At 35.8% G+C, this 20137-nt stretch overlaps 1 protein-coding gene across 1 annotated transcript in view; it reads right to left on the bottom strand.

The window, feature by feature from the left end:
• FBXO11 (F-box protein 11) overlaps window positions 1-20137 on the bottom strand; it is a 513763-nt gene that overhangs the window by 441143 nt on the left and 52483 nt on the right. Inside the window, exons 2-3 of the mRNA XM_090375372.1 lie at window positions 5411-5626; window positions 1154-1301 (exon numbers count right to left, since the gene is read on the bottom strand). Of these exons, the coding sequence (XP_090231498.1) occupies window positions 1154-1301; window positions 5411-5626 (364 nt within the window). The remainder of the gene's footprint in view (window positions 1-1153; window positions 1302-5410; window positions 5627-20137) is intronic.

Genomic DNA, 20137 nt, shown 5'->3' with positions numbered 1-20137 from the left:
GGGCTGTTCTTGTGGTAGAGCATGGGCACTTTTGCTATTATGAGAGTTACTGTCAACTGGGGGGAGGGGAGGGGAAGGTATCTGCATATTCTTATAAACTGGGTTCATTCCATGATATTGACTACCCAAATGGCAAAAGACTTCTAACACGACATTTCTTGTTGCAGTGAAGTGTGTGTCTTGTTACTGTGGTTCCTTAATGGAGGCCTTTAGGAAGGATGTAGAATTGCTAGAACAAGTACAAAGAAGGGCAACAAGATTGGTGAGAGGAACAGAGGGGTACGCTTATGAAGAAAGGCTTAAGTTCTGCAAGTTGCAGCATCTGGAGACTAGGCACCTGCGAGATGATCTGATTGAGGTGTATAAGGCCTTGAATGGTTTGAGCAGGCTCAATGCTGACGGGATAATTGCACTTGCTCAGACTAAGAACATGAGAGGGCATAGATTCAAATTTTAGAAAGAAAGTTGTAGAATAGATGTGCAGAAATTTGCCTTTAGCCAACGGGTAGTTGATTGCTGGAACAGACTTCCATCTGTTGTTGTGGAAGTTGATAGCTTAAATAAATTTAAGGCTGAACTAGACAAACATTTGGAGTGACCGGATGGGTGAAAATGGGAAGGGTATTTTTTTTTTAGCATTAGTTGAGGCATATGTTGCTTTCTTGCATCATAAGCCTCAACTAATGCTATTGCTAGTGCTAACACAAGAATGACACAGGACCCAAACTTTACATGGATGGAAATTGCAGCAATATTGTAGATTTATTGTAGTAAATGTTGTGAATTGTGCTTGGCAGTGCAATGAACACATTATTTTTTTTTTTGGATGGATTTTTATGGTCCTCATATTTTAAAGAATATTGTGCAATTCCAAGTGATTTTAATTTTGATTGTGGAATAGCATCAGCAGGGATAATACCTGTGCATACCTAGTTGAGGTCATGCTACACAAAACTGTTGCTGAAGGTGGATCTATACGATATTAGAGAGTGTGTGTACAAATACACACACAGTTTGCTGGTTATAATCTTAAATGTCTGAAAATCAAGAATACATCAACCACATTCTGCATCTGATATTAACTTTTTAAATCTTATTATAAAATAAATTTACAATAATAATACAAGATAATGACAAGCAAATGAGTACAAACCAAAGCTCTGTATCACTACTGATGGTGTGGAAGCGCTTGCATACTTGTGCAACTCGGCATAAATCTTGTTCAAGCAAGAACGAAAACACGGTTAATAATACTTCATCGGGAAGTTCATAAAGCAGGTAATGGGCAGCTGCTCCAGCATCTATAGAAATAATAATAAAAACTCTACAATATCTTTCAAACAAATTAACATATTTACAATAATGTTTATGGATTTTTTCTTTGAGAAATCCATAAAAATTATACTCTATTTGTTTATTGTTATAGTGCATGCAAAAAAAAAAAGATCAGCAGCTAGTGTCAGTCAGTCAGTCAGTGAGAGAGAGAGAGAGAGAGAGAGAGAGAGAGAGAGAGAGAGAGAGAGAGAGAGAGAGAGAGAGAGAGAGAGAGAGAGACTTTGCAGAGGTCAGTGTAACTTATTGTAGTTTTTTTTTTTTTTTTTTTTTAAGTTCTGGGACCGCAAGTGGCTCGAGAGTTTACGGATCTGTTCCACAGTGAACATTAATAGAGATAGAGGAATTCGGATCCATCCCCTCTTTGAGGCTACTATCCTCAGAAGGGATGAACGGTTCCACATGACCCACTCTCGAGCCACTTCCGATTCCATAACACAAGAGAACGGAACACGGGGGAATGAAACGCGTGATGAGTATCGTGACCCTGCTGGTATTTAAAGACGCACCGCAGAACAAAGAAAATACCGCTGAAGAAGAAGGCAGGAGTCTTCGAAAGCTATGGTTTTATCGCTTTTAATTTAGTATATTTTAATGTATTTTATTGTTCTTAACCCAGTATTTTTTAATGTATATTTCATATATTTTAGTTGTAAAGTTAAATATAATTTATTGTAAATACAGGCAAATATAATTTATTATAAATACATAGTTATCAAGATTCCAGTTTTCGTTTTCTTTGTGTTTTATTTCTACATAAGGTTGGTGAAAAACATTTAAAACTACAATATGAATATACCCAACCTCAGAGGCCTGTTTGGAGGAAAAAAAAAAAAAAAAAAAAAAGAGTCAGTGTAACTTATTTTAATAATTCGGAAAAATTAAATTCACCATAACTAACTTGCTTACTCAGTTTTTTTTTTTATTGATTATCATTGTACATGTGTGTTTCTATTAATTTGGTGTTGTCAAAATGGGAAGTTTGAATAACTTCCAAGACCTAGAAAAACTATTAGAGAGGATGATCAGATGATATGGGAAATACATTTTTTTTTTTTGTCCAATGCTGCATTATTTAGTTTTTAATACTAATACTAAAAACACACCAATTCTGCAAACAGTAGAGTTCAATCAGTGTGATAATACTGAGCAACTGTTAAGTTCATGTGCCTTTCTTTTACATCAAATTATTAATTGGCCATTTATGAATGACACTTTTACTGCCATATAAAAGTTTAGAATCACAGCATATGACAATAGTTTTCCACAGAATTATACTTTTAGTAATGACCACTCTTATACTACATGAATATTAAGATAGTTTATTTGTTATTTTTTAAACAAAATTAGTGGAGGACTTCACTAATAACATTAGTTCACGAAGAGCAGTGTCCATTTATAACCACTCTGTCTTCTTCCATTTAACTATCTATTTATCCAGAGAAATAACTTGCCAATAATACCACACTTCTTCAATCTGTACAAGGCTTTTGCTTTGCCACTTCCCCTGGAAATACTTCCAGGTATTTCCAGAGGAAGTGGTAAAGCAAAAGCCTTGCAACAGCATTAGTTTGTTTTTCATCATTTTGGATGAGTGCACAACATTTCATAGAACTGCCTTATGTGCTCTTAATCATACCATGCTTCAAAATAATGGCAAAGTAATGCCAAATACCGTCAATCATTCAACATGGAACCATAGTGGACGAATTACAGGCTTACCTCATACATGGGGAGAACTTTCAACAACTCGAACTAACAACAAAAGTGAAAATGCACTTAACAGGTAATGCATTTGCTTGAAAGTCTGTTAAAAACCTGCTTAAACTGGGAAATGGAGACATTGTGTCTGATGATCAAGATGGAATTATTTCAAGAGAAATCATGGGGTTGAGGAAAAGGAAAATATTGCAGCATTACATGAGCTGAAAGAGGCAATATTTTCAAACACTTCCATAACAACAAAATGATCCGGTCAATAATAGTGTTTCAATTGGTTAGGACTATGCAAAATTGTGTGTCTGATAATGCCGTACCAAACACAATGAGTTAGCTAGCCCAAAAGAATCCAGCCCAAAAGAATATCACAAAATTTCTGAAGTTACTGGATGTGCTTCCCCATAAACTGAAGCTCTAAATTGGTAATCCCATCATGTTCCATACGAAATCTACTCAATCCAATATTTGAAAGGGAACAAGATTAGCTCTTAAAAAATGTATTCCACATGTCAATGAAATTAAGATTGGTAATCCAGTCATGTTCCATAGGAAATCTACTCCATCCAATATTTGAAATGGAATGTGAATAGCTCTCAAAAAATTTATTCCACAAGTCAATGAAACTAATGATCATGCAGCAGTGTGTAGCACATGCTTCTTGATTAGACCAGGGTACAAGGCCGTGACCACCAAATACGGAGGGTGCGGAAAGGTCGGGAACGATCACCGCATATCCCTGGTTTTGAATAGCTCTCAAAAAATTTATTCCACAAGTCAATGAAACCAATGATCATGCAGCAGATCTGGATGGTGCCTACGTAGCCAAGTGGGCAGGAGTAGCAGTGCGTAGCACATGCTTCTTGATTAGACCAGGGTTCGAGGCCGTGACCACCAAATGCGGAGGATGCGGAAAGGTCAGGGAATGACCACCGCATATCCCCGGAGCAATATGGCCTTAGTTGCTAATGTTCCTAAAAACCAAATAACAAACAGATCTGGATGTACCTAATAATTTCACTCATTCCAATAAATTCCACTGATCTATTTAAAGTTAAATAGAGTCAATGCCCCGTTTGCCTAAGTTTTGCCACGAGAATCAAAAAAACTGAGACATATATTCCAAGTTATTAGCCTCAAACTGCACAGCCCATGTTTCTAACTCATGGAAAACATTATGTTAGTAACTCAAACACGTAACAGCAAAAACCGAAATAGGAAAATTCACAACACTAAAAAAAAAAAAAGTGGCATAATAAATATTTACAGTTAAAATAATTTTAAAATATTTAAATGTTTTTTAATTTTCATAACTATTTTAAAGGGTTCCCGTTCATCCTTGTGAAATGTATCACACAGATAAAATGAGGTAATTACTACACAATTTTGATTGCTGCAACCCATGCAAAGCTAGGTACTAGAACCAGTAACAAATGAATCATTATTGTAATTATAGAATTGTGGATGGAACATGCCTGATTAAATCTGGCCATAAACCAACTCATTTTAAAAATGCAAAAGGTCCCATGTCCATGATGTTTACATAATTGCATTTCAGGTATTCTTTTCTACAACACAAATTTATAACATGAATCTAGGTGTCATTTCAACTTACACCGCAGTTTACAGAAAATGCATCAATATATAACAAGACTACCCTGTATGTTAATTCTGTTTGAAAGTCAATGAGCAAAGTGCCAATACTTAGCATACAATTGTTTATGGTGTCAGAGTGTAAAGGTTCATAAATAACTGTTATTAAAAAGTTTGTAAGTACAGTTCTCCAAAATCTAACAGCCTTATAAGCAGACCCTTGCAAGATCTCGAAATTATCCATATTTTAGATGGGGGTGGGGACAAAGCAGAAATACCACATTTTTGTATTGCAATATGCTGGATAAATATGCTGATAAAATGGATGTAAACAGGGAGATACTGATGCAAAACAAATGCTAGCCAGCCAGGAGTATAATAAGTGGAAAAAAAGAGCTCCTGTGCCAACTGGATGAATGGCCAACCTGAGAACAAAATCTGATAATCTTGGAGTGGTTTGCTGGATTTGCCCATTTTCTTAAAATAGACAGAAAATGGGCACTGCTGGATAATGGACCGTTGGATCTTAGGATTAAAGTGTATCCCATGTTCTTAAAATTCTAAGTTTAGCTTACTTAACTTTCTGTAATACTATATGTGAATTAACTGCTAAAAATTGCTCTTCTTACCAAGAAAAATACATAGATATATCTCTGAGATGTACAATTTTTACATCTAAAAAATTTTTACTCAGAAAGATTAACATATTTCTGAAAAACTATTTTCTCAAAAGTCAAGTTCATCACATATGTTGAAGGAAATTACATACCATCAGGAAGGGAATGAGAGGAAGAATAAGACCGACGTTGCCGTTTACGTGGCAGTAACATAAGACTTGAATCACCAATGTTTGCACTTGGCCCAGGACTGGTTCCTTCTTGTGGTGATAGCTTTCTTCTCAGAGCATATGGTGGTTGATGAGCAGAACTTAAACCACTTGTGCTTGCACCAGTTGAAATTAGAACTACATGAGGTTCAACAATATCTGCCAGCAAAATCAAAGAATTAATACGCTATAAATTATAGGAATAAAATTTTAATGGGTTTATTTAAAATTTTTAGTAGGCATTTTTATGGTTAGAAAATATTAACTCTTAAAGAGACTATAAGTAACATATTCACTATTTTTTATATATTTGTAATGTGCAGAGAAAAAATAAGATATTGAAAGAATCAAATAAATCAATCTTGTAAAATAAATTAAAAAAACAAATCAGTCACTTCATATTCATTTGTCATAGGTAAAAATATGAGCTAAAATAGCATCATCAGAATGATCTGATTATTTTATATTAATTTATGAATATAACATATCTGCTGATGCTATTGAGGCAGAGTTAGGTGGGTTGGAAAACTGCTAGCTTGGGGGGATACACAGACTAATAGATTAGTAGTAGCTGCTGGCAGAGGTGAAAGTGATTCTTGCATTGCTTCTATTAAAATCCAATTGAGCAGCAGCCTGGAAAGCAAGGCAATGGGGATTTCCAGGAATACATGTAAATACATGGGCTGTATTAGGGTAACTAAGAGTAGAAACAGGTGCATGTATACTTGCATGTACACCAATGCTAGGAGTATAGTTAATAAATTTGATGAGCTTGAAGTGCTAGTCAAGACATCAAAGGCAGATATTGTTGGGATATCAGAGACATGGTGTCACACAGACATAGCAGTGCAGAATTGGAATTTGGGGAGTACAATGCATAAAGAAAGGATAGAGATCCAATTGTTGTTGGTGGACAATGCAATGTTGAGTCTGGTTGGTGTGACATAAGCACTGGGAAAGGAAAAATGACAGTAGGTGTTAATGAACCTGATGAGCATAATGAGCAACTGTGCAGAGAAATAAGAGTGGGCCAGTAAATCAGCGTCTTATAATGGGGGATTTTAATTTCACAGAGATTGACTAGAATTTGTGGGTCGGTCACTCACACATTAGCAAGGCTTTTGTGGATTTACTGGATGATTGTTTTCTACAGCAGCATGTTCGGGAGGCAACTAGAGGACTCCCTCTAGTTGCCTCCCTAATACGCTTGATCTGATTATCAGTAGTGATTCTTCATGCATTAAGAATCTGCATATAAAGAAACCACTAGGCAGTAGTGATCACTGTGTGCTAAAGTGGGATTTACTCAAAGAGGTAACTATCATCAGGGGTAAAGGTAAGGATTTTTGCTTTCGTAAAGGTGACAATGATGGTCAGAGACGGTATTAAAATTCTATACGGTGGGACCAACTGATGATGTTACCAACAGCAAATTCAAAATGGGATGCATTCAAAGAAATAATCTTGGAAGCTACTATGCTTTTCATACCAACTAAGAAATATTGTTTAAGATTTAGGCCTAAATGGATGTCAGGTGAACTAATTAGACATGTGGCAGAGAAGAAAAATGCATGGGATACATATAAATTAACAGGTGACACAGAAGCCTATGACAGATATAAGCTGGTCTGTAATCAAGTCACAAAGGAGGTTAGGCAGGCAAAGGCAGATTACGAGAAATCTTTGACAAAGGATGCAAAAAGTTCTTTACGTATCTAAACTCTAGAAGAAATGGGATGAATCAGATTGGTCCACTTGTTATCGCTGGTTCAACTGTTGATGATCCTGCTCAGGTAGCTAACAAACTAAATGAATATTTTCAATATACATTTACACATGAGGAGTTATTCAGAGAGGGGAATGCCAGAGGTGTATTAAACTCTGACAGTAAACTAGATAATCTTGTAATAACTGAGAGTAAAGAGGACAAGAAACTGTTGAAGATAAACATAAAAAGACACCTGGGTTGGATGGAATCTATCCAGTTATATTAAAGGAGGCAGCAAAGGAAGTAAGCAAATCCTTAGCCATAATTATGAGAGCTACCTTGACTCAGGGGAGGTACCCATGGACTGGAGATGTGCAAATGTGACCCCAATCCACAAAGAAGGATCAAAGGGGGAGACAGATAATTACAGACCTGTTAGTTTAACTTCTGTTCCAGGGAAATTAATGGAGGCACTGGTTAAAGAAGCACTGCAGGATCATCTAGACAAGACTTCAGTTATAGCTCAGATACAGCATGGTTTTGTTAAGGGGAAGTCTTGCCTGACCAATTTGATTGGATACTATGATGTAGTTACAAAGGAACTGGATGCAAATAATAACTTTGATATCCTTAACTAGTAAAGGCAATGGATACATTTTATTTAAAGTAAATACAAAATAAGGCATTTATACTATTTCACTAATCTTTACAGAATATTATTGTTTCCTCATATAGTTGATATGGCATCACTTCCACTTGAAACTGAACTTCATTTGGCAGCATTGCCTTTCTTATCACCGATAACTCATCTGGCTGACTGCTTCACTAGGAAAACACTAGGAAAAGATGGTGTGTGTTATCGGTGGTGGCAGTAGAAATCGTTTTCTTATTTTAAATCAGCAGGAAGGGGGGGCTGATAAACATCCTAAGACTGAGGCAGTCTGGAGGGTGTACCATTAAGTAAATTTCAGCCCACTCATGAACTCCAATAATCTGCTTTTAATAATGAGATAAACTAATCAATACATCGTTATCGACTTCTACTGCCACTACCAATAACATGCACCATCTGTTTACTGAGAATGCAGGGAGAAATTGTGGTAGCAGGAAATGAGTTTGCCCGGCAAGTTTCCTGCAGTTTGCCATGGTTCTCGTGTTGGCATTTTTTACTTTAGCCAATTTACGTAATTTAATAAGTGTATGCACAGATGGCACACCTTCCATGAGATAAACATAAAGAATTTGTTGCATTACAACAGGAAGAACTGATTTCCTTTCACTGTATTATTCATCAGCAGAATCTGTGCCAAATCTACTGTTTTAAGTGACATATTAAATAAAGTTATGGGTATTGTAAACTACATTCGAGCAAATACATCACAACATTGCCAATTTCTCAACATGCTTCAGCTTGATGATGAAACATTCAGTGTGGATCTGCCATATCATTCTAAAGTGTGCTGGTTGTCCCAAGGACAAATACTTGTCAAACTTTTATCTTTATGAAAACAAATCACAAGCTTTTTTGAGAAAATGAATCAACAGAGTGAATTGTCAAAAGTTGTTGTTATTTGGTTTTTAGGAGAATTAGCAACTACGGCCATATTGCTCTGGCGATATGCGGTGGTCATTCCCTGACCTTTCTGCATCCTCCGTATTTGGTGGTTACGGGCTGGAACCCCGGTCTAATCAAGAAGCATGTGCTACACACTGCTGCTCCTGCTCACCTGTCTACAGAGATGCCGAATTGTCAAAAGTGGAATTCTGCAGAGATATTACAGCAAAATGATCTAAATTTTTTTTTTGCAAGGTAAAACCAAATCTATATATGATATGTGGCTTAAAATATAGGCATTTTGGAAAAAGCTGACCTTTTTCAAAACCTTGCTTACCTGATTGGAACTTTCAGCTGGACACTTTCCTTTACTGGCAAAAGTAATTAATGAATAGGATACAAACAAATCATTAAGGAAATGCAACATGAAAGAATACACAGCTGTTCTAGACTCCCTGATTGAAGAATACAGTGAAAGGTTTGCTGATTTTGAGAAACATGATCTCACACTGAAACTAGCTTTTCAACCACATCTGATTGATATCTCTAAAGCACCTGATGGCTTACAGATGGAATTAACTGACTCTCAGAAGATAATATTCTGAAGTCTCTATTTGATGCAAAGAAGGATCCTCTTCAAACATGAAAAAATGCTGTTGAACACCCAAGTCTACGTCAACATTCTCATCGAATGCTATCTTGTTTTGGCACAACCTGCTGTTGTGAATCAACATTTTCATATATGACACAAATTAAACAAATTACACAAATTAAAACTTGGAAGACCAATTAAAACTATGCTCAATGATGTTGGAATCATATATCAAACTATTATCTGGCATTAAGCAGCCACAAAAAAGTCATTAAATGGTTTGCTGTCTAAGTTCGTCCATTTTTAGTTTTGTTATTATCTTTACTAAACAAATATCTTTGCTAATTTTTTTTTTTTTTTTTTAATTCCTCATACAATAATAACAGGCTGTAATTAAAATTATAAATATGCTTACAAAAATATAATTTTTTTGTATATATTTAATTCTCAGCATGTGGCCTAATAGTATCTTGGTTAAATAAAATATAGCTTTCCAATGTAAAAAAGGTTCTCCACCCCTGGTATAAGGTTTCATCAACAGAAATATTTTGCTGGGGAATGTAAGTGTTTCTGTATGAAAAGGACGGTGAAATGGAGTGGTGTCATAAAACAAGGGTATCTAACATTACATCAGAAAAATATAGGCCTTATACATAAGTCCATACTCATTTGGTCCTGTTCCATTTTGCCCACTGAAAATGGCTGGTGGTGGATGTACTGATTTCAGTTTCAGACTACGTGATATTGGTTGCCAATATATCATAGGCTTCGGTGTCACTGCTAAACTCGGATTCAAATTTGCTTTTCTGAAAATAACATCATTATCCGATTCATTTTATCATTAAATACTCGTACATTTTCCCTATGCACACTTTTCTGTTATTCGAGTTACTAAGTCAGAATAAAAATATGTAATAATGAGTTAAAAATTAATGCGAATTATTTTAATCTGTGCTGTTATCTTCTAGTAATAATAATATTATCATTTCTAAATGCTTTAAAATGATCAAACACATGTCAGAATATAATACCTAAAGTACCACACTGTGCACTGAGTTTCTGGAGTATACCAAATTAAAACAGCCAATCATGGAACATTTCCAGGCATAAAGAGATAAACATTTTTTCTGCAAAAATGCAGATGCTAAAAACTGGGAATTAAGACAATTTTGCACTCTGAATGAAAAGAATTTATTCAACTTAGGATTTGGAAATAAATTTAGCATAAATCTGAACAAAGTCTAACCTAACACAACCTGGTTTCCACCAGGTTGTGTTAGGTTAGACTTTGTTCAAACCAGGTTAGGTTAAAATGATTCAAAATACAATTCTGAATGTTCCAATAATTCATTGCCTTAACTGCAATGAATTATCTTATTTAATACGGATCTTGAAGGGAATTTTGCAACATAAGACTTCCATTATGATGAATGGAAACCAATGTTGCATTCTAAGTTAGTGGAAATTATTTAGAAGTTGTAAAGATCGCTAATTAAATAATCAGCAATACATTTTTTGCGGTAAAAAGGATAACAATGATTAACCCAACAGTGTTCGTGGATCATCTGACAGGTGATCCTCAAAAATTACATTACCACTTCATCTTCTTTGTCCTCGCCTTCTTCCCACGTTCATATGGGGTCGGCACATCAAATCCACAATCTCTCTGCTCTTTCCATTCATCGTCCCAATGCTCAATATTCCTATTCTAACACTTTTCAACTCCTCCTTCATTTCTAGCTGAACTTCTTTAACCAGACCCATCCTTTGTTCGGTAGCCCTGACACATCTACTTTCCATCAATCACCTTTTGTTTTGGCATAGTTTTTAATGAACGGATGCTCTTCCTGACGTCAACCCTCACCATTTATCAGGGCTAGGGATTTAAGCTGCCGATCTGCGAAGCCTTACACAGCTATATAGAAGTGGTAGCTCTTATACAATGGTGATGTCGCAATTTAATAATTTTATGCAATTTATGCTGAATTTCTAATCCCACTGAACAAGCAGGTGGCACTGCTGTAGTTCTTTTATCTCATGAAAATGGCTGACTCGGTAGAATGACTGTGACCTTGAAAATAACAGTACCACATAAACCATTAATCAATGTTTAAAAATCTTAAATTTTTCTACCTTCATAAATATAGTCAAACTTTTACTATAATAGTTCCTGAAGTTATTTTTTATTTTATTTTTTTTTTTTTAAGGTTTCTCAACAGAATTGTGCACAAGAACCTGTCAGGTGACCCGACACTGTCTTTGTAACTATATGGATTTTTACATGAAGGTTGGAATGATACCAGAAAACCATAATTGCTGTGTTTGTTTATAGTGTCAGATAGTTCAATAAACATCTACAGACTTACCTTAATCATTTTTCAAAGATTTATTATTGTTTTCATAAAGTAATTATGTGAAAACAAACCCAGATATTCTCTTAATATGGCCACTACACTGCAGGGAGCAAAATAAATTTAAAATAAACCAGAAAATGAAAGTAACTTATAGTATTAAATATGGTTGGTTTTTTTTTTTTTTTTAATTTTTTAATAATATTTATTTATATAAGCAGAATATGGCATATCCGTGTTTGAAATTTTGAACACTTAATGATCTTTTAAACCAAAAAGTGGGGGGAGGGGGAAAAAGTGATGTTTCTATTTTATTTTAAACTTTTTTTTTTTTTGAAACTTTTAAGAATTATTCTTTGATTTAATGATAAAACATTGGCAGGGTTTAAGCAGAATTCGAAAAATCCAAAGACATTTTCCAGAAATTAAAAAGGAAGATTGACACTTGTCAGGTTACCTGCCACTGTTTTTACATTTGGGGGTGCCACAACTGCCAGGTTAACTTTTTTTTAGCGTTTCTAATATATACACATATGAAGTAACTTTAAAATGTTATGTGGGGTATAAATGGTTTGAGGAACTGCTAAAGTTTTATTTTTTTGGAAATAACAGCTTCCTTTCCTCTAATAATTCATAAAATCAAGGGTTTAGTGTGTGTGTGTGTGTGTGTGTGTGTGTGTGCGCGCATGCATATTCTACACTGGCAGATGTAGGAAATTCCATATATGTATGTTTGCACTTCTGAGATGGTTAAGAGAGATTTCACTCTATACACGAGGGGGTGTCATATTGCTCTATCTGTCAGGTAGAAATAACAGGATGACAACAATGAATTGACTGAGGCGCCTCCGTAGCCAGGTGGGAAGGAGCAGCAGTGCGTAGCACACGCTTCTTGATTAGACCGGGGTTCGAGCCCGTCACCACCAAATACAGAGGATGCGGAAAGGTCAGGGAATGACCACCGCATATCCCGGAGCAATATGGCCTTAGTTGCTAATGCTCCTAAATAACAAACAAACAAACAAAAACAATGAAAGTATTTTTATTTTTCAGTTTTCTGCAACAATACTCCATCACACCAGAGTCATCTGCAAATTTCCTAACCAAAAGGAATTTCTTTAGATTTGGGAACAGATAAAAGTTGCCAGGGGCAAAATCTGGTGAATACAGTGAAGTACGAATTCAAATGATGCATCTGAAATTGCAGCCATTTCAAGGAGGAATTTGTGTGTAGGGACATTACCCTGATGATAGCACACAATGGGAGAGCTTACCTCACCTTTTTTTTTTTTTTTTTTTTTTTTTTTGATGACATCATATAATTTTGGAACTGGGTCAGCATAGTACTGAGGTGTGATAATTTGGCCATGTTCAAAGTAACCAAGGATGACACCCTGAGAATCACAAAAAAATGCCATCGCCTTCTTTGCTGATCATTGCACCTTGAATTTATTTGAGGATGATAATTGCTGACGTCTCCACTCTGTACTTGGTTGCTTAGACTCAGTGTGAGAGTGATGGAGCCATGTTTCATACATTGCTATGAATCTGTCACAAAAGTATTCTGGGTTGGTGGTACATGGAGAGAAGATGAAGTTGAATGGTAACATGATGGTCCTGCAAAACAATGTCACAAACTTTGTGACATTTTCTGGAGTGGTGGATATTTTTTGGAACTGCATCAGCATGTTCATCATCATACAATTCCTTGTTGTTAACTACAAACTATATGTGCAGTGTCAGGGAACTTGACATCCCATAAGGATTAAATGGACTTCTGCATGCTGGGGTAAAAACATTTTGCAGCTTCACAGTCTAAAATAAACATTTAATACTATCTTAGTGTTTTTTTCTTGGAAAATTTGCCACCCATGTACAGATATATATACAGATAATATATTTATATTAAAACAAATAATAGAAAAACGAAAAGAGTTTAATTTAGAAATGCATTTAGCATTTATAGATTATGAAAAAGCATTTGATCGAGTAAACAGACGAAAACTATGGGACCCAAAGCATCTTACAAAAATAATACAGAGTTTATATCAAGGAACAAAAATAGTAATAGATACAGGTAATAAATTAACAGAAGAAAGTATAATAAATCAAGGAGTTAGACAGGGATGTAGCTTGTCACCAATGCTGTTTAATATATATATCGAGGATATGATATGTAAATGGAAAGAAGAAATTAATACAGGCATATATTTAAATACAAAGAATAGGATTAATACACTGTTATTATTAGCTACATGGTGCAAGGAAGCCAGAGGCTTACGCTGCACCAGCCAAAAAAAATTCCCGAGTCACCCTGAGAGAGAGAGAGAGAGAGAGAGAGAGAGAGAGAGAGAGAGAGAAAGAGAGAGAGAGAGAGAGACACACACACAAAAGTAGAAAGGAATCACCAAGAAAGAGAAGAATGATGATATCCAGCTCAGGACCCTGGTTGTGCCAAGCCCATACTCACTAGATGTGAGCCCCTGGGGTTATTTGCAGATGATCAAGTAATTATACAAGATAGTGAAGATAATTTACAAAGAGTAGTATTTAAATTAAACCAAATAACAGAAGAATATAAAGTTAAAATATCAACAATGAAAACTAGAACAATGGCTTTTAAAGGGAAAATACGATGAGAACAAAAAGTTATAGACAATAAAATATTAGAACAAGTAAAACATTTTAAATATCTAGGATGTGATATAACATATGATGTCAAAGAAGATATGAACCAGAAATTGGCAAAATTTCAAAATGTATGTGGAACAATAAAAAGAATTCTGGCTAAGAAAACAAGAAAAGAAACAGAATTGCAATACCAACACTTCTTTATGGTTCTGAAACATGGATACTGAAACAAAGAGACATTAATAGAATACGAGTTGCAGAAATGAAATTTTTAAGATTTTTAAAGGATGTACAAAATCAGATAAAATACCAAACATAAATATTAGAAAGAAATTAAAGATTTACTCAATTAATGGAAAAATTATAGAATATAGACAAAGATGGAAAGAAAATGTAGAAGGAATGGACGATAATAGATTCCCTAAATTAGCTTATACATATAGAGCAAAAGGAAAAAGAGACAGAGGAAGACCAAAGAAAAGATGGGCAGACTTCTTTGAGATCGGAACAGGCGGATAACAACTGGTCTAGCCACTTTTGAGGAGCTCTGTCAAGTTCCTAATAATAATATTCCATTATTTGGATGATTTTTAATAAAGAAGAAATCCCCTTAACTGTTCGAGGATTAGCAATTATCAATTTTAAAGCAACCAACGGATTCTTGAGAAATTTCACTTGTGGCAAAATATTTTTAAGAAACTGTTACTAGCCAAAAAGAAAAGCTGAAAAATACCTGTGATAGTTACAAGAAAACAACAGTTTCAATTGTGATGAAATGGAATTATGTTCACTCCCTAGCAAAACTGAGCCTTAAGAGTGGAACTTGCAAAGGCAGAAAATTAGCTGAAAGAGGCTACTGATAATCTTCTTCTTCTTGTCTCACTCTTGCTTTGTTATTGCTAGCAGTAAAGGTTAGACATTTTTCTTTATGTTTATGGTGTAGAAGAGACTGTCAATATTAATGCAGTGCAGCTTCTATTGTTACATAGCTAAAAGATCTTCCTTCTTCTGACACCATTCATGCCTTGTATTCTGCCTTCCACGATCACCTGCACTGTACTTATGGTTTCTCAGTATGTGTCCCAGATGTGCAGTTCAACTCTACTGACAAAAACTCACCATCTTCACCTCTGATTCTGAGGAATCTGCAAGTCGTTATTCTCTACGTCCACAACATTTGTATTAATCTAAAAACCGTATTTTGAAGTGCTTCTAGTCTGTTTATTATGCCAATTTTTAATGTACAAATTTCAGCCCCATAGACCAACACTGAAAACAAACATCTGGTAAATCTGAGTCCAGTATAACATAAGTTAAGTTAATTGAATTAACTTAACTTGTTAAATCAAGAAGTTAAGTGAAATATAATGCAGTGCATTACATTTCAGGTGGACCAGAAATAGTAATAATTAAAAAATGAGCAAAGAGCAACATTTTTATACACAAACTGAAAACAATTTGTTTCTGCACATCCACCATATTGCTTATTCATTCCTCCAATCAATTATGTTTGTTATCATGTGTGACAAAGTAGTGCATAGAAAAATCATGATATCCAGTGCTTCAGCTAATATATATATACACGGTATAAGGACATCCTATGTGATATGTACAAAAAAATAATAATAATTTATGAATCTCAGTTGTTGAAAAATTTAGGATGGCTTGACAAATTGTTCTAAAAAAGATAAATACAGCAAATCTCTAACTTGGAGATTTGAAAAGAAAGAATTTGAAAGAATAAAATGAATGGTTAATTCATTCTAAAAGTTTTTGGTAAGTCGAAATATATGCAAGTCCAACAATGCTTAAACATAAACGTGTTTGGCCTCATTTCAAAGAGATCAGTGTAATTATAGATTCCAATTTGGAAAACCAGTACCCATGCAAATAAAAAATGTACAGCAAAAACAACTGAGTGTCTACATTAATTAACTTAACTGTCCTCTTTTTGGGCAGAGTCTACTAGCTTGAGAGAAATTCAGAAAGTGCTGCAAAGAGCAAAAAAAAATTCTGATGCACAAGAAGCAAAATATTTATGATGTGATTATGCCAAGAGAGATCAGAAGTCAGGGTAATCCCCAATAAAATGCATGATCTTGTCTTTGATTGGTATAAACAATTCAAAAGTGGAAGAACCTCAGTACATGATGAAGAAATCCCAGGATGCCCAACAACTGCTGTAAATGAAGAGAGTGTTGCAAAAATTGGGGCATCAATCCTGGAAGGTCACTGTATTAGCATCAAAGAACTAGCTGCAGAGCTCCAAATTAAGTGTAGGATCTGTGGAGAATATCATCCATCAACAGTGCATATGAGTAAAGTGTATGCTGGATGGATTCCCAGACTTCTGACTGACTCTTTATCAGAAGGAAAGGGCATGATGTGCCAAGAAAAGCATGAGGAGATTTTTTCACGACTGGGTGAAACTTGGATCCACCACTATGATCTCAAAACTATGATCTCATGGCAATGGAAGTATGCAGAATCACCATCCCCCAAAAAGAAAAGGTGCAAATGCTGGAAAGGTGATGCTGTCAGTTTTCTGGGATCAGCATGGTGTAATACTAACAGATTACCTTCAAAACAGCTGTACTATGACAGCGAACTATTATTCCAATCTCCTCATAAAGATATGCTGCTATAAAAGAATAAAGATGGGGAAAGCCATCAAAAGGTGCACTCTTGCTTCATGATAATGCCACTGTACAATCCTCACATGCTGCAGTATGGGTTTGAAATATTTCTGCATCTTGCTCATTCCCCTGACCTTGCACCATCAGATTTTTTCCTCTTTCCTGCTCTGAAATCCTTTATTCATGGAAAACATCTGCTGCTGATGATGAGGTGATTTCTATTGGCAAGTCGTGGTTTGAAGGCCAGTCAGAAGACTTCTACAAAACTGGTCTGCAGAAGTGTATTAGAGGTGGCAAATATGTGTCATTTTGTCTGGGGTGACTAGATTGAAAAAGTGTAATACATGGTGTTTGTTTCAACCTTCTGTCACGACTACTGGGTGAATACAAATTTTTTTTTAACTCTCCTTGTAACACTCTGGCTCGTATATATTTCACCCCAATCGATCAAGTCCAAGGATTTCCTCCACAGTAAATCTCTTCCTTGAAATTAAAACTTTGCCCTTACTGTTGACTATCAAAATCTCATTTGTCACTGTCCATTTTAGAATGCTACAGTTACTTGCCACTCAAGGTTCATCAATGAGAAAAATACTGAATGCTAGGCATGCAGTTAGAAATGACTGGTACTGCAGTAAGTAAATGGACAAGTTGTTTAAGGTGAATAGTAATTGCAAAAGCCCCTCAATATCTCTACCAGCTAGGTCCATGCATCTAACACCCTCAAATCACCAAGGAAAATTACTGCACTGTTGGGAAATTTAGATTAGAGAAAGCAGAATTTCAAAGTTCTGATCATTTGGGAAAACAACACAAGCAACAGATAAATTTGATAGGGCTTGAGATTTTCCATAAAAGTACTGTAGTCGATACAGAACTTTTGGGGGAATCAGAAAGAGAACAACCCAAATTAAGAAGTCCCTGGCAAGGGATATCAGAATGGAGATATATGCAAGTACCAGCCACGAACTGACAGGAAATCCAGTGATATGGATGGTGGCTGAGGCAACTTATATTGAGATTCTGCCAGAAAAAGGAAATGGGAGACTGGAAGTGGATATGAATATCAATGAGATTAGACCTGACCATTCATATTTGTGAAATGAATTAAAAAGTTTTTTGGAGATTTAGATCTTTTGTAGGTAAGCTTATTCCATCAGTTTGACTATTCCTGATGCACTGGCTTAGATGAGATAAACATTGGGTGGGGGAAATGCTGTATGAACTGATGAAATTGTTGTTTATGGCATATACACAGCATAAACATATCCTTCTTCCTAATATAATATAGCCTCAAGCATGTAAATCGGCTGAGGTACATGCTTGAGGGAGTCAGAGTAGAAGCAGTAGCCTCTACTCTGACACCCTCAAGTCATAAGCTGGCAGAGTCAGCTGTTACTGAAAAGAATATTTATTTTCCAAGAGGAGGAGAGAGACCTTATGTCCTTTGTCTAACAAATATCAAGGTGTCCCTCATTTCTAGTTATCTTTGTAGAAATAATAATCTGCTAAGCCATTTATGTATATTGCATATTATAACATGTTTAAGTGCATACTGTGTTGTATGACTGGCTAAACAACAAGGAAGACACGTTCACTTGGAGGTGACTTCCTGGCACCTCGTCCTGCCACAAGAAGATGGGCCACTCCAGTATAAGGAGGGAAGGGAATAGGATGAAAATATGAGTAATCTCTGAGGTCTCACACAAGGACAAGAGCCCTAGTATCAGCAGGATGACAGTGGCAGATTGTGTGAGGAATGAAAGAGAGGAGGAAGCACAATCCTACCAGGGACAGAGGCTAGGAAGATAGTGGGGGATTAGATGGAGAGAGCATAGAGAAACTATTATCCCATACTAAGGCAAGTAGTTCTAGTGTCATTTAGTGAAAGGCATAATTGATTATGGATTTGATAATCAAATAGAAAGCTATAAACATGAATGTGGCTGATGGAGAGAGAGACCATGTGGCATAACGCACAATTAAGAACAAATTTTGATAACATCAGTTAGATTCGATTCACTGTTATTTTTTTTTAAATTTCTTAATCAATTTGATAATAATCTGATTATGGAAATAATTTGATTATGCCCATCACTAGTGTCAGAAAGTTCTATATCCTACATTAGCATCAAAAAATGAAACTAACATCAGCAAAAATTCTACCCACAAGAGAAAGGGGTTCTGGAGATTTCTCACATTGGAGTAGGATGCTACCCACATCAGCAAGTAAATTCCACATTGACTATGGAAGAATACAGCCAGTGTCAGCAGAAGGGTTCTGCCTATGTGGGTAGGTTGACCTGACACCAACTGTAAGAGGCACAGCTAGTGTAAGAGAATTCCATACAGGCTCTAAGAGAATGCAGCCTGTGTCAGCACAAATCTGATACTCAGAATATAGGGGTCAGTGGTTTTCTCAGCCATTTGTAACATTCCAGTCTAATATGGCAGAATTGCAACCTCAGGTATTGCCTATGCTAGGAGAATGTGATGCTGGGCATGTGACTATAGAAGGAACTAGTTCTCTCTGTCTGATGTTTATAGACAATTTAAAGACAGCACCTGTGAAAGCAATGAAAAGATGCCTGAATAGTTTGAATGCATAGATACATGAAGTTTGGAGGCAGATTTCTCAAAATCAGAGTAAAAGTTGTATGTTAAGGTCTGCAGCCCTTCAGGTACAGGAGTACATGTTGTGACCCGGTCCTCAACATTGCTTCAGGCAGAGCAGGTGTGATTGATGAGCCCAAGATGATGTGCCTTGCAGTTAAGCGCCATAGCCAAAGTAGAAATGTAGCATAAAAGCTACACTATGAACTAAGTGGTATCATTTTTGTTGATAAAGTGAAAAGATGATAGAAATTTCTTGATAAGACCAAGGTGGGAGTATAAAGAGACCTTCTCAGTGACAACCTGGAGGGAAGGAATTTATGTAGTTCTACAGCCACAAGTAATATTTAGGGGCATTTGGAAGGAGCAGTTGATATGTACCTCATTTGCTTAGTGAAACAAAGCAGGGATGCCATGTGCAATAATCAGTAGAAAGATGGCATTATAAATGAGATATAGGGTGCATAACTCTGCAAGCAATTTTTGGCAGTAAGTAATGTGAAGTTATACTCTCTCTCTCTCTCTCTCTCTCTCTCTCAAGTGTTTGATGTGAGACAAAAGGAGAATCGATTACTGAGTATGAT

Source organism: Mastigoproctus giganteus, chromosome 6 (genome assembly GCF_048544385.1).
Source record: "Mastigoproctus giganteus isolate SK-2022 chromosome 6, ASM4854438v1, whole genome shotgun sequence".
NCBI lineage: Eukaryota > Metazoa > Arthropoda > Arachnida > Uropygi > Thelyphonidae > Mastigoproctus > Mastigoproctus giganteus.
Note: the sequence above shows the minus strand (reverse complement) of the source record. Positions and strands in the feature narration are given on the sequence as shown.